Source organism: Callorhinus ursinus, unplaced genomic scaffold (genome assembly GCF_003265705.2).
Source record: "Callorhinus ursinus isolate GAN/ISIS: 27379988/994484 unplaced genomic scaffold, GSC_fseal_2.0 scaffold136, whole genome shotgun sequence".
NCBI classification, from domain to species: domain Eukaryota; kingdom Metazoa; phylum Chordata; class Mammalia; order Carnivora; family Otariidae; genus Callorhinus; species Callorhinus ursinus.
In genome coordinates, this window is record NW_027397198.1 from 408,538 (window position 1) to 425,263 (window position 16,726).

General features: G+C 35.6%; 1 protein-coding gene across 4 annotated transcripts in view; it reads right to left on the minus strand.

Annotated features, from left to right (window-relative positions):
• The window catches only part of LOC112840332 (N-acetylated-alpha-linked acidic dipeptidase 2), a 92,668-nt gene that overhangs the window by 55,679 nt on the left and 20,263 nt on the right, over positions 1–16,726 (minus strand). For 3 of the 4 annotated variants that reach the window (XM_073890290.1, XM_025893672.2, XM_073890289.1), the window contains exons 6-9: positions 13,447–13,572; positions 11,599–11,785; positions 8,293–8,386; positions 7,132–7,230 (exon numbers count right to left, since the gene is read on the minus strand). In XM_073890290.1, the coding sequence (XP_073746391.1) occupies positions 7,132–7,230; positions 8,293–8,386; positions 11,599–11,785; positions 13,447–13,572 (506 nt within the window). Of the gene's footprint in view, positions 1–7,131; positions 7,231–8,292; positions 8,387–11,598; positions 11,786–13,392; positions 13,573–16,726 lie in introns of those variants that run through there. The other variant, XM_025893673.2, reaches the window with a different exon arrangement.

Consider the following 16,726-nt stretch of genomic DNA (forward strand, 5'->3'; position numbering starts at 1 on the left):
ATGGGGTGGCTGGGTGATAGACACTGGGGAGGGTATGTGCTACGGTGAGCGCTGTGAATTGTGCAAGACTGTTGAATCACAGATCTGTACTTCTGAAACAAATAACGCAACATATTTTAAGAAAAAAGAAAAAGAAGAAGATAACAGGAGAGGAAGAAAAGGGGAGTATGTCAGAGGGGGAGACGAACCATGAGAGATGATGGACTCTGAAAAACAAACTGAGGGTTCTAGAGGGGAGGGGGGGAGGGGGATGGGTTATCCTGGTGATGGGTATTGAGGAGGGCACGTTCTGCATGGAGCACTGGGTGTTATGAACAAACAATGAATCATGGAACACTGCACCAAAAACTAATGATGTAATATATGGTGATTAACATAACAATAAAAATTAAAAAAAAATAGAATTCATGGCTTTTTCCCTGTGATTCTTTAGTCTTTCAAAGTTAATTTTTTTTTATTTTTCTTTTTCCCTTTTTCAAACAACATCTTATTAATCACTTTTTTATAAAATCTTTTTTATTTTTCATTTTTATAGTCATCTTCTATCCCTTCATAGTAATTAACCTTATTTTTGGTATATATATATGTATATATATATATATAAGTTGTTTTCTCTTGCAAATTTTGGGATACAGTTTCTTCTAACAGACCAAAATAAACCCTAAATCTCTATTGTATGGCTTTGTTCTAGTCTCCTGCCTGATCCCATTCTCTCCCTTTTTTTTTTTTACATCCTCTTTATTTTTTTCAAACAACTTCTTTTCTTATCAATTCCTTCTATAACATCTTTAACAATTTTCATCTTTACACTCATATTCCAACGCTTCATCGTATTTACCCTTATTTTTGTACATATATAAGCTTCTCTTTCTAAAATTTTGGGAGGCACTTTCTTCTAACAAACCAAAATACACCCAAAATCTAGTGTGTGGCACTGATCTATGCACCAGACTGATCATATTTGATCATATTCTGTTTTTGTTTTGTTTTTTATCTTTCTCTTTTTTTCTTTCTTTCCCTTTCTTTTCCCCTAGTTTCAGGTCTCTTCTCATTTGTTTAGTGTATATTTTTCTGGTGTTGTTGTTATCCTGTTAGCATTTTGTTCTCTCATTCATCTATTCTCCTCTGGACAAAAATGACAAGATGGAAAAAATCACCTCAAAAAAAAAAAAAAAGGAACAAGAGGCAGTACCGACTGCTAGGGACCTAATCAATATGGACATTAGTAAGATGTCAGAACTAGAGTTCAGAATGACGATTTTAAAGATACTAGCTGCGGTGCCACCTGGGTGGATCAGTCGTTAAGCGTGTGCCTTCAGTTCAGTTTGTGATCCCAGAGTCCTGGTATAGAGCTGCGCATCGGGCTCCCTACTCAGCAGGAAGCCTGCTTCTCCCTCTCCCTCTCCCCCTGCTTGTGTTCCTTCTCTTGCTATCTCTGTCAAATAAATAAATAAAATCTTTAAAAAAAGTACAATACAATAAAATAAATAAATAAATAAACATACTAGATTGAGATTAAAAAAGCATGGAAGATATTAGAGAAACCCTTTCTGGGAAATAAAAGAACTAAAATCTAACCAAGTCAAAATCAAAAAGGCTGTTAATGAAGTGCAATCAAAAACAGAGGCTCTAACTGCTAGGATAAATGACGCAGAAGAGAGAATTAGTGATATAGAAGATCAAATGATGGAAAATAAAGAAGCTGAGAAAAAGAGAGATAAACAACTACTGGATCATGAGGGCAGAATTCAAGAAATAAAGAGATACCATAATACGAAACAATATTAGAATAATTGGGATCTCAGAAGAAGAAGAAAGAGAGAGAGGCGCAGAAGGTATATTGGAGCAAATTATAGCAGAGAACTTCCCTAATTTGGGGAAGGAATCAGGCATCAAAATCCAGGAGGCACAGAGAACCCCCCTCAAAATCAATAAAAATAGGTCAACACTCCGACATCTAATAGTAAAACTTACGAGTCTCAGAGACAAAGAGAAACACTTGAAAGCAGCTCGGGAGAGGAGCTCTGTAACATAAAATGGTAGAAACATTAGATTGGCAACAGACCTATCCACAGAGACATGGCAGGCCAGAAAGGACTGGCAGGATATATTCACAGCACTAAATGAGAAAAATATGCAGCCAAGAATACAATATCCAGCTAGGCTGTCACTAAAATGAAAAGAGAGATAAAAAGCTTCCAGGACGAACAAAAACTAAAGGAATTTGCAAACACAAAAGCAGCCCCACAGCATATATTGAAAGGGGTCCTCTAAGCAAAGAGAGAGCCTAAACGTAACATAGACCGGAAAGGAACACAGACAATATACAGTAACAGTCACCTTGCAGGCAATACAATGGCACTAAATTCATATCTTTCAATAGTTACCCTAAATGTAAATGAGCTAAATGCCCCAGTCAAAAGACACAGGGTATCAGATTGGTTAAAAAAACAAGACCCATCCATATGCTGTCTGCAAGAGACTCATTTTAGACCCAAAGACACCTCCAGATTGAAAGTGAGGGGGTAGAAAACCATTTACCATGCAAATGGACACCAAAATCCTTATATCAGACAAATTAGATTTTAAACCAAAGACTATACTAAGAGACAAGGAAGGACACTATATCATACTTAAGGGTCTATCCAATAAGTAGATCTAACAATTGTAAATATCTGTGCCCCTAACATGGGAGCAGCCAATTATAGAAGCCAATTAATAACCAAAGCAAAGAAACACATCGAGAACAATACAATAATAGTAAAGGACTTTAACAACCCCCTCACTGAAATGGACAGATGATGTAAGCAAAAGATCAACAAGGAAATAAAGACTTTAAATGACACACTGGACCAAATGGACTTCACAGATATATTCAGAACATTCGATCCCAAAGCAACGGAATGCACATTCCTCTCTAGTGCCCATGGAACATTCTCCAGAATAGATCACATCCTAGGTCCCAAATCAGGTTTCAAGAGGTACCAAAAGATTGGGATCATTCCCTGCATATTTTCAGACCACAATGCTTTGAAACTAGAACTCAATCACAAGAGGACAGTATGAAAGAACTCAAATACACGGAGGCTGAAGAGCATCCTAGTAAAGAATGAATGGGTCAAAGAGGAAATTAAAGAGTTAAAAAAAATTCATGGAAACCAATGCAAATGAAAACACAACTGTTCAAAATCTTTGGGATGCAGCAAGGGCAGTCCTAAGCAGAAGGTATATAGCAATAGAAGCCTTTCTTAAGAAACAAGAAAGGTCTCAAATACACACCCTACCCTACACCTAAAGGAGCTGGAGAAAGAACAGCAAATAAAGCCTAAACCCAGCAGGAGAAGAGAAATAATAACAATCGGAGCAGAAATCAATGAATTAGAAACCAAAAGAACAGTAGAGCAGATCAATGAAACTAGGAGCTGGTTCTTTGAAAGAATTAATCAGATTGATAAACCCCTGGCCAGACTTATCAGAGAGAAAAGAGAAATGACCCAAAAAAATAAAATCAAGAATGATAGAGGAGAGATCACAACCAACACCAAAAAAATACAAACAATTTTAAGAACATATTACGAGCAACTGTATGCCAGCAAATTAGATAATCTGGAAGAAATGGATGCATTCCTAGAGATGTATCAACTACCAAAATTGAATCATGAAGGAACAGAAAACCTGAACAGACCTATAACCACTAAGGAAATTGAAGCACTAATCAAAAATCTCCCAACATACAAGAGCCCAGGGGCAGATGGCTTCCCAGGGGAATTCTACCAAACATTTAAGGAAGAATTAATACTTATTCTTCTGAAACTGTTCCAAAAATAGAAATGGAAGAAAAACTTATGAACTCGTTTTATGAGACCACCATTACCTTGATCCCAAAACCAGACAAAGACCCCATCAAAAAGGAGAATTACAGACCAATATCCCTGTTGAACATGGATGCAAAAATTCTCACCAAAATACTGGCCAGTAGGATCCAACAGTACATTAAAAGGATTCTTCACCATGACCAAGTGGGATTTATCCCTGGGCTGCAAGGTTGGTTCAACATCCACAAATCAATCAATGTGATACAATACATTAATAAAAGAAAGAACAAGAACCATATGATCCTCTCAATAGATGCACAAAAAGCATTTGACAAAGTACAGCATCCTTTCTTGATGAAAACTCTTCAGAGTATAAGGATAGAGGCTACAGACCTCAATATCATAAAAGCCATCTATGAAAAATCCACGCCAATATCATTCTCAATGGGGAAAAACTGAAAGCTTTCCCCCTAATGTCAGGAACACGGCAGGGATGTCCACTATCACCACTGCTATTCAACATAGTACTAGAAGTCCTAGGCATAGCAATCAGACAACAAAAAGAAAAAAAGGGGGAGCCTGGGTGGCTCAGTTGTTAAGCATCTACCTTCGGCTCAAGTCGTGATCACAGGGTCCTGGGATCGAGCCCTGCATCAGGCTCCCTGCTCTGCGGGAAGCCTGCTCCTCCCTCTCCCTCTCCCCTGCTTGTGTTTCCTCTCTCGCTGTGTCTCTCTGTCAAATAAATAAAATCTTAAAAAAAAAAGAAAGAAAGAAAGAAAAGGTATCTGAATTGGCAAGGAACTCAAACTCTCACTCTTTGCAGATGATATGATACTTTATGTGGAAAACCCAAAAGACTGCACCCCAAAACTGGTAGAACTCACACAGGAATTCAGTAAAGTGGCAGGATATAAAATCAATGCACAGAAATCAGTGGCATTCCTATACACCAAGAAGACAGAAGAAAGAGGAATTAAGGAGTTGATCCCATTTACAACTGCAGCCAAAACCATAAGATACCTAGGAATAAATCTAACCAAAGAAGCAAAGAATCTGTACTCAGAAAACTATAAAATACTCATAAAAGAAACTGAGGAAGACACAAAGAAATGGAAAAATGTTCCATGCTCATAGACTGGAAGAACAAAAATTCTGAAAATGTCAATGCAACCTAGAGCAATCTACACATTTAATGCAATCCCCCTCAAAATACCATCCACTTTTTTCAAAGAACTGGAACAAATAATCCTAAAATTTGTATGGAACCAGAAAAGACCCCGAATAGCCAGAGGAATGTTGAAAAAGAAAAGCAAAGCTGGCGGTATCACAATTCCAGACTTCAAGCTCTATTACAAAGCTGTCATCATCAAGACAGTATGGTACTGGTTCTAAAAGAGACACATAGAACAATGGAACAGAATAGAGAGCCCAGAAATGGACCCTCAACTCTATGGTCAACTCACCTTCGACAAAGCAGGAAAGAATGTCCATGGAAAAAAGACAGTCTCTTCAACAAATGGTGTTGGGAAAATTGGACAGCCATATGCAGAAGAATGAAATTGGACCATTTCCTTACACCACACACAAAAACAGACTCAAAATGGTGAAAGACCTCAGTGTGAGACAGGAGTCCATCAAAATCCTAAAGGAGAACACAGGCTGCAACCTCTTCGACCTCAGCTGCAGCAACTTCTTTCTAGAAACATCGCCAAAGGCAAGGGAAGCAAGGGCAAAAATGAACTATTGGGACTTCATCAAGGTAAAAAGCTTTTCCACAGCAAAAGAAACAGTCAACAAAACCAAAAGACAAGCGACAGAATGGGGGAAGATATTTGCAAATGACATATCAGATAAAGGGCTAGTATCCAAAATCTAAAGAACTTATGAAACTCCACACCCAAAGAACAAATGATCCAATCAAGAAATGGGCAGTAGACATGAACAGACATTTTTCTAAAGAAGACATCCAAATGGCCAAGAGACACACGAAAATGTGCTCAACATCGCTCAGCATCAGGGAAATCCAAATCAAAACCTCAATGAGATACCACCTCACAGCAGTCAGAATGGCTAAAATTAACAAGTCAGGAAACGACAGATGTTGGCAGGGATGCAGAGAAATGGGAACGCTCCTACACTGTCGGTGAGAATGCAACCTGGTGCAGCCACTCTGGAAAACAGTATGGAGATTCCTCAAAAAGTTGAAAATAGAGCTACCATACGATCCAGCAATTGCACTACTGGGTATTTACCACAAAGATACAAATGTAGTGATCTGAAGGGCTACATGCACCCCGATGTTTATAGCAGCAATGTCCACAATAGCCAAACTATGGAAAGAGCCAAAATATCCATCCACAGATGAATGGATAAAGAAGATGTGGTATATAGATACAATGGAATATTATGCAGCCATCAAAAGGAATGAAATCTCAACATTTGCAACAACATGAATGGAATTGGAGGGTGTTATGCTGAGTGAAATAAGTCAATCAGAGAAGGACATGTATCATATGACATCACTGATATGAGGAATTCTTAATCTCAGGAAACAAACTGAGGGTTGCTGGAGTGGTGGGGGGTGGGAGCGATAGGGTGGCTGGGTGATAGGCACTGGGGAGGGTATGTGCTATGGTAAACACTGTGAATTGTCTAAGACTGTTGAATCACAGTTCCGTACCTCTGAAACAAATAATATATGTTTAAAAAAAAAAGAAAAGAAAAAGCAGGAAGGGGAAAATGAAGGGGGGGAAATCGGATGGGAGATGAACCATGAGAGACTATGGACTCTGAGAAACAAACTGAGGGTTCTAGAGGGGAGGTGGGTAGAGGGATGTGTTAGCCTGGTGATGGGTATTAAAGAGGGCAGGTACTGAATGGAGCACTGGGTGTTATATGCAAACAATGAATCATGGAACACTACATCAAAAACTAATGATGTAATGTATGGTGATTAATATAATATAAAAAAATTAATGATGTAATATATGGTGATTAACATAATAAAATTTAAAAAATTTTAAAAAAGGGGGAAAACACAAAAAAACAAAATAGGAATAGGTGAAATAGGAAGTTAAAATGTTAAATTTAAACTCAAATATAGTCATATTTAAGACTTTATAAACAAATGTGATATCACTACTGGAAGAATTCAGTACATGATCGTATAAGTACATCTTAAGTGATATAAAATGATCAATTGTTCATGAAAAATGAGAAAAAGACAAGCAAATTATACCTGGCAGAACAGTTATCTTGACATTTTTCCATTAAACATACAAAACTTTTCCAGTCTATTAAAGTAATATAAAATTACCTGAAGGAATCATGCCCTGAGAACCCAGGCCCAATGTTATAATGCACATTAAGACTTCCCTTCCAGCTGTCATCTGGTGGAGCAGTTCCTCCTATGTGACTGTTGAGAGAAAATCAAAATGACAGAAAAAGGCTGAGCATCACAATTTCTTAGAAGAAATCATGAAGCCTGATAATGAGATATTTCATTCATACATTTAACAAATATTTATTGAGCCCAGTACTGTCAATATTCCCTTTCTTTGTGGAACTTACATTTTAGCAAGAGAGCCAAAATTGAAATATATGAAGTACTTAATATGTTTGTGGTAAGAGGGCTTAGGGAAAAAAAAATAGGGAAAGGAAATGAGAAGCATCAGCCTCCTTACTTTTGACTTTATGTAGGGAAGCATTAGATCTAAGAAATAGTGAAAATAGCAAATTCATGACTATGTTAAGGAGAAGAAATTAATTTCTAGAGAAGCTGCTGGTTACCTAGTGGGCACTCAAAAAGCAATTATTAAATTGTATTGGTACAGACATCTAAAAAAATTAAAGTTGGAGATTTGTGAAATAACATCAATAATAGAATGCAAGAATAGCAAACATTAATTAAATGTTTACTATATACTAGATGCTTTACACACTTGCATTGATCTCATCTCCTCCTCATAATAACCTTACCAGGGAGAAACTATGACTATCCTCATTTCACAGATAAGGAAACTGAATCAGAGAAAGATTAAGTAATTGGTCCAACTTCACACATCTAGTAAGTGGTGGGCACTGTAATATTTTTAAAATACAGGTCAAGTACAAACATCAAATGAATATCAAAGAAAATCCAACTATTTGAAAAATCTCCAATCAGCATTTTTATCTTAGACACAGTTTTACACTTGAGACTTTCATCTGTAGCAGACTAAAGGTTTCTTGTCATTTCTTGTTGTACTCTGTTATTCCTACTTCAGGAACTATTTTGAAATAAGACATTTTTAAAACTCATTTTCCTACTTTGTTTCCTTATTTTTAATTTTTTGAGGTATAAGTGACATATAACATTGGTTTCAGGTATACAACCAGAATTTATTCTAACATAATTAGATTACATTGGTTTTAGACAAGAAAATGGACACATTAGTGTAAAATATCTTAAATCTCATATCCAATTAGAAAATCATACCGTAGTAATATTTCTGCATCTTTATACCCAATAGGATGTACAGGGATCCTTGGGATTCCCACTCCTTCTTTGACATCAAGTCTAAAGGTGTACTCTGCAGAAATTAATTGCATAAAATGAAAACAGCTGAAAAATCTGAGCAAGGGGTATAAAGAAATTTATTACTATCTCAGATTTATTACATGTTTGAAATTATGTCAAAATTTAAAGTTCCCCCAAAGCCAATGATTGTTTTACCTAATACAGACTATTTAATTCAACAGTAAGAAATTAAATCATTCAAATTTTAATGTAAAATCAACTATGGGGATTATAAATTTCCAAATTTGTTTTGATAGTTCATGTAATTCTCTTAAATTTTACAAGAATATTTTATTTCCTCAAGGAGATCTTGAATCCTTCTTAGGGAAGCTTCAGTTAACTAGTTGCCTGGAAAATGTGTCCCAAATTCTGAAACTAGATGTAACTGAAAAAAAAAATTAAAGGGAATTTATGAGCTCTTGGGAATAATAAAGATCTTATTCAAATAGTAACACAATATTCTCTTTAAAGGAAGACTAAAAAGTACTGTCAGACTTACAACCTCATTGGGACTTTGGCTTTCAGCCAAAATAGTAGTATAGCACTAAAACACCTATCTTAGAAACAAAGGAAGATTTCAATCAAATGACATCAGATTCCATCTCAAGAAAATAGAAAAGAAGAACAAATAAGGCAAAAATAAGGACAAATTCTTATTTGTTTGTTGTCAAAACAAATAAGGAAATAATATTATAAAGATCAGAGCAGAAATACAAGAAATAGGAGACAGAAAAATGGTAGCAATTATGAATAAAATCCAAAGCTGGTTCTTTGAGAAGATCAATAAAACTGATAAATCTCTAGCAAGACAATTCAGGAAAAAAAGAAGAAAAAAAGAAAGAAAAGAAGAGAGAGAGAGAAACTGCCATGATCAGGAATAAAGAACAGAATATCACCCTAGTACCTGCACATGCATGCATGCATGCACACACACATGCATACAGAATGAGAATATTATGAACAACTCTATTAAATTTAACTTAAGAGAAAATGGACAAAATCTGTGGATGACATAAACTACCAAAGCTCATTCAACAGTAAATGGACAGCCTAAATAGCCACATACCTATTTTAAAAATTGAATGTGTAGTTAAAAACATGCCTACAAACAAAACTTCAGGCCCAGATTTCCTAGGGAATTCTACCAAATGTTTATAAGCAAAAATGACTCATTCTATATAAACTCTTACAAAACAACAAAGATAAAATAGTTCCCAACTCACCCCATAAGGCCAACATTACTCTGATACCAAAATGAGACCGAAATACTACAAGAAAATAAATCTGTAGGCCAATATCCCTCATGACTAAAAACAGATATGCTTAACAAAATTTTAAATTCAATGATATACCAACATATAAAATGATAATGTATTGTGACTAAGAGTTTATCCTAGGAAGGGAGGGTTGATTTAACATTCAAAAATCTATTAGTATAATTTAATGAAAGTAATATAACAACTTATTATCATCCCAAGACTCACTGAAAGCATTTGACAAAATTAATTATACATTTCTAGATAAATGTGCTAAGATAAAATCTCTTAGCCCATTAGAAGTAAACTTCCCCAGCTTGACAAAAAGAATCTAAAATAAAACCTACAGCTATATCATACTTAAGAGAGAAAGACTGGATTTTTTCTTCTTGAGGCAGGAACAAGGTAAGGACATCTCCTCTAACACCTTTTTCCAGAAATGTATGAGAGGTACTGGCCAGTATACTAGGCAAACATATTTTAAAAATAAAGGGCATCCAGACTGGAAAAAAAGAAAACCGTGTTTACAGAAAACATGATCGTCTATGTAATATAGAAACGTACTAGAACTATTTAGTAAGTTTAACAAGCTTGCAGGATACAAGACTGATGTATTTCTTCTACAAAGTATTTCTACTTACTAGCATTGAACATATAAAAATTGAAATTTAAAATGTATTATTAAAAAGCATACAACTAGGAAATGCGTATGGTAAATGAGAAAGATGTGCACAAGCCATACAGTAAAACTGCAAACATGTGGAGTTAATTAAAGAATACCTAAGTAAATGGAGAGTTGTGCCATGTGCATGGATCAAAATATTCATTATTTTTTAACATGCCAGTTCTCCCCAAATTGACCTATAGATTTAATTCAATCTCAATCAAATTCCCAGGACACTTTTCAATGGAAATTAGTAAGCTGGTTCTAAAATTCACATGGAAAGGACCTAGAATAGCCCCAAAAACTTTGAAAAAAATGTTAACTTGGAGGATTTACATATCTATTTGAATGTAAAATTAAAAAGACTGACCAAACTAAAGGTAGCAAGGATATAGCAACTGGAACACTCATGCACTGCTGCTAGAATGTAAAATGGTAAAAACACTTTGGAAAACAATTTGAAAATTTCTCCAAAAGTTAAATATGCATCTATCATATTATCCAGTCGTTTGATTACTGTATATTTACCCAGGAGAAATAAAAGCATATGTATATACAAAGATTTGTATCAACTTCATAGCAGCTTTATGTATAAGAGTCCCCAAACTAAAAATGATCTGAATGTCCATCAACAAGTAAATGAATAAACAAACTATAGTGTATCCATTCAATGAAATACTACTCAGCACAAAAAGGAATGAACTATTGACACAGACATCAACACGGATGGATCTCGAAATAATTATGCTGACTGAAAGCAGATCAGTGATTCAGGGACTGGCAGAGAGTGGGTTGGAAGGGTTTGGAGGAAAGTATTGTAAGAGAGGAGTGAAAACTTTTTGGGTAATGGATATGTTCATTATCTTAATTGTGGAGGCAGTTACACAGATGTTTAACATGTAAAATGTGAAAAGTTTTGACAACACCAAAAACTCACTGATATTTAAAAAAAATACAAACATATGATATCTAGAGAAGTCTAAAATCACCAAGCAATTCAGAAAACCAAAGTTCTAGTTTGGTAAAAGCAATATTACTTAGGGTATGGGGATCTATGTTTCTGCACCTCTGCTAAAAGTAGAGAGAAATTCAACGGGCCCTTCCCTCTCCATGTCCACACATCATGAAAATTTGAAACGAAAGTAATATATGGGAAATGTTTTTAATTCCTAGCAATAGTAATACAAAATATTGTAATTGTATACAGTTTTAAGGTTATTTTGTAGATGTTTGCTTTTATGCCTTCTGTAAGGGCAGGTAGTATTTTTGCAAAAATGGGTGAACCAGGACAGGCCCATCCATTACCTTTAGCTGGATAGCCTGGAGTGAGCGGGTCCCCAGCACCATTCAAATTTAATACATTCCCTCTCTGTGCTGCAGTTCCAGGAAGGTTCCATCCTTTAGGATACGGCTGTACTGCAGGGGCAAAGTAATCCGCTGGATCGGAGTACAAGATGATTCCTATGGCTCCTGCTAACATGGCATTTTTAACCTGCAGGGGCAATGTGCAATCCATAATGTAGAACTGGCAGATGATTAATTCATCTAAGAGAAAATCAGTTTAATAATGTAAGGAACTTGAGACACTACTTTTTATCATGCTGCTAGACATTCAGTTCTTTATGCCTTGAATACAATTTCTCTCCAGGGGGGAGCTAACAACTCTCATTTATTCTCTACAACTCCAGACAAGTTATTGTCTCTTCTGTGAAACATTCCTATTGTGGCTAAAACTGCAAAATTAATGTCTCCCTTCTTTCTACCTCTTCTATTTTGTACATATTTGTTATAGAATGGGTCCTAGTATTTAAAAATATCTTTAAAATATCTTTCTCCCTTGCTAGACTGAGGATGTTTTTAGAAAAGGGACCATGTCTTGTTTACTTTTAACTATCCACCCTCCAAAGAATGGCACATCATAGAAATATCTGTGGAACTAAAATAATTTAAAGTTCTATACAGAGTGTGTGAAAAATTGCTCACTATGTTTTGTAAATATTTTCTAACAATCCAAACTGATCACATAGGAAAATCTTTCCTGCAAGATTCTTGATTCATTACCAGAAATACTGTAGCAAAAATAGATAACAATAAGTCTTGATTAACTAAAACACACTGCAATATTCAGAAAGCATTCTTATAATATGAATGGGAGTACAATCTGTCACAACTTTTTTTGAAGGGCAATTTGATGCCTTCCAAAATTTTGAAAGAATATACATGTTGACTCAACCATTAAATTTCTAGGAATCCATACTATAAAAACCTTCACATAAATGTTCAAGTGCATATGGACCAAGATGTTCACAGTGGAATTATTTTTAATAGTAATAAATTCAAGCCAAGCTTGAATAAACTGCTTCTCACTTCTACAGAGTATTATGTACCCATCAAAATACAAGGTATTTACTTAATAAGCAGCTATACAGAATTAACCTAAGTACCAGGCACTATCATAAGTGTTTTCAAACATAAAGTTATTTAATCTTCATAAGGATTCTAGGAGATTAATGCTATTATTAGCATTCTCACTTTATGTATGAGGAAACACTGGCAGAGAAAGATTAGATAACTTGCTCACAGTAAAAGACTGAGAGAACAGTGAGCCTAGACTAGACGAGAATCTATGTTGTAAGAATCTAGAGTCCTATACTTGTAACCACACATCATACAACTCTCAATGTTTTGACATAGAGGAATACCTATATATTATTGCTAAGTGAGAAAATAAAGTTATATATAGTATATGATGCCATCTTTGTAAAAAAGCTGTATAATATTTGTAAAATTAGTATATAGAAAAAGATATTTATACTCATATGTCACAGAATTAGGTCTAAGAAAAGCTGTGAAGATTGATCATGTCTGGGCAAATAAAATGGGCAATGTAGGGGATCTTTCAGTTTTCAGTTTACATAAAATTTCCCTCAAAAAATTTTAAAAAGCAAATTTTGTTTCTGTAATAAAAGTAATTTCCATTTCTAGATAAGTGAGGTAAAATAAAAACAGGATTTCCTGTGCAACCGTGGCACATACGAAGATTTTTTAAATACATATATTGAGGTAATTCCAAAAAAAAAAAGTGCAAGCTGCATTTACATTTAGAGGATATACACTATCCTCTTCTCTCTAGAAAAGGAGGTGATACAATACTTTATTTCCTCTGAAGATTTTTCCATATCTTGCAATAACAATCTTTCCGCTACAGTTGATGTTCATCTCTCTTTCCAGTTTGAAAAAATCTTCAGTACGAGCATAGTTCACATATATAAGATCACCCTGTAAGGAAAAGAAAAAAATTAAAAATATATAGAATACTGCAACAATTAAAGGGAAAACCAATGAGTAAGTTTGCTCCACAATACCACATCATCAAAGGTTATCTTTCCTGGATTGGGCTTGAAAAACAGATCCTTGCTAATTCTGTATGTTTTTAGAAAATATTTCAATACTTTGAATTGAAAAAATGTCAATATGTAACACTTTAAACAGTGTGTTCCGTTTTGAAGAGATTATCAGCATATACTGAACCAGAGGAAATAGAGATCATTTAAAAAATCCAAACTATGTTTTAAACAATCCACTGCACCAAAAATAATAAAATACCTAGGAATAAACTTAACCAAGGAGTTGAAAGACCTGTACTCTGAAAACTATAAAATACTGATAAAAGAAATTGAAGACACAAATAAATGGAAAGATACTCCATGCTCACAGATTGGAATATCAATTAATATCATTAATATGTCCATATTACCCAATGCAATCTACAGATTCCATGCAATCCCTATCAAAATACCAACAGCCTTTGTCACAGGACTATGAAAAATAATGCTAAAATGTGTATGGAACCACAGAAGACTTCAATTAGCCAAAGCAAGCATGAGAAAGAACAAAGCTGGAGGTATCACAATCCCAAATTTCAAGATAGATTACAAAGCTGTAGTAATCAAAACAGCATAGTACTGGCATGACAACAGAACATAGATCAATGGACCAGAATAAAGTCCAGAAGTAAACCCACACTTAACAATCAAATAATCTATGACAAAGGAGGCGAGAATATACAGTGAGGAAAAAGTGTCTTTAATAAATGGTACTAGGAAAACTGAACAGCCATATGCAAAAGAATGAAACCAAAATACTTTCTTACACCATCCACAAAAATAAATTAAACATGGATTAAACCCCTAAATATAAGACCTGAAACCATAAAACCCCTAAAAGAAAACACAGGGGAAGTAATTTCTTTGACATCAGCCTTAACAACATTTTTCTAGATATGTCTCCTTGGGCACAGGAAACAAAAGCAAAAATAAACTATTGGGACTACAGCAAAATAAAAGCTTTTGCACAGCCAAGAAAACCATAATCCTAACTAAAGAGGGGAAAGATAGTTGTAAATGATATATCCAGTAAGGGGTTAATATCCAAACTATATAAAGAACTTATACAACCCAATACCAAAAAATACGTACATACATACATAATCAGATTAAAATGGTCAAAAGAGCACTTTTTCATGTGTCTGTTGGCCATCTGAATGTCTTCTTTGGAAAAATGTCTGTTCATGTCTTCTGCCCATTTCTTGATTGGATCATTTTTCTTTGAGGGTTGAGTTTAAGAAGTTCTTTATAGATTTTGGATACTAGCCCTTTATCTGATATGTCATTTGCAAATATCTTCCCCCATTCTGTCGCTTGTCTTCTGGTTTTGTTGACTGCTTCTTTTGCTGTGCAAAAGCTTTTTTTCTTGATGAAATCCCAAGAGTTCATTTTTGCCCTTGCTTCCCTTGCCTTTAGCGATGTTTCTAGGAAGAAGTTGCTGAGGCTGAGGTCGAAGAGGTTGCTGTCTGTGTTCTCCTCTAGGATTTTGATGGACTCCTGTCTCACACTGAGGTCTTTCAACCATTTTGAGTCTATTTTTGTGTGTGGTGTAAGGAAGTGGTCCAATTTCATTCTTCTGCATGTGGCTGTCCAATTTTCCCAACACCATTTGTTGAAGAGACTGTCTTTTTTCCATTGGACATTCTTTCCTGCTTTGTCAAAGATGAGTTGACCATAGAGTTGAGGGTCCATTTCTGGGCTCTCTATTCTGTTCCACTGATCTCAACATCGCTCGGCATCAGGGAAATCCAAATCAAAACCTCAATGAGATACCACCTCACACCAGTCAGAATGGCTAAAATGAACAAGTCAGGAAACGACACATGTTTGTGGGGATGCAGAGAAAGGGGATCCCTCCTACACTGTTGGTGGGAATGAAAGCTGGTGCAGCTACTCCGGAAAACAGTATGGAGGTTCCTCAAAAAGTTGAAAATAGAGATACCATACGACCCAGCAATTGCACTACTGGGTATTTACCCCAAAGATACAAATGTAGTAATCCGAAGGGGTATGTGCACCTCAGTGTTTATAGCAGCAATGTCCACAATAGCCAAACTATGGAAAGAGCTAAGATGTCCATCGACAGATGAATAGATAAAGAAGATGTGGTATATAGGGCGCCTGGGTGGCTCAGTTGGTTAGGCGACTGCCTTTGGCTCAGGTCATGATCCTGGAGTCCCGGAATCGAGTCCCACATTGGGCTCCCTGCTCAGCAGGGAGTCTGCTTCTCCCTCTGACCCTCTTCCCTCTCGTGCTTTCTATCTCTTATTCTCTCTCTCAAATAAATAAATAAAATCTTAAAAAAAAAAGATGTGGTATACATATACAGTTATGTAGCCATCAAAAGGAATGAAATCTTGCTATTTGCAACAACGTGGATGGAACTGGAGGGGATTATGCTGAGTGAAATAAGTCAATCAGAGAAAGACATGTATCATATGATCTCACTGATATGAAGAATTCTTAATCTCAGGAAACAAACTGAGAATTGCTGGATTGTTGGGGGGGTGGCTGGGTGGCAGACACTGGGGAGGGTATGTGCTATGGTGAGCACTGTGAATTGTGTAAGACTGTTGAATCACAGACCTGTACCTCTGAAACAAATAATACATTATATGTTAAAAAAAGAAGAAGAAGATAGTAGGAAGGAAAAATGAAGGTGGGGAAATCAGAGGGGAAGACGAACCATGAGAGACTATGGACTCTGAGAAACAAACTGAGGGTTCTAGAGGGGAGAGGGTGGGGGATGGGTTAGCCGGGGGATGGGTTAGCCTGGTGATGGGTATTAAAGAGGGCACATACTGCATGGAGCACTGGGTGTTATATGCAAACATGAATCATGGAACACTACATCAAAAATTAATGATGTAATGTATGGTGATTAACATAACAAAATAAAATAAAATTTTAAAAATGGGCAAAAGACCCAAATAGACAATTTTCCAAAGAACATATACAGATGGGCAACAGACACATAAAAACATTCTCAACATAACCAATCATCAGGGAAATGCAAATCAAAACCACAATGAGATATCACTTCACAT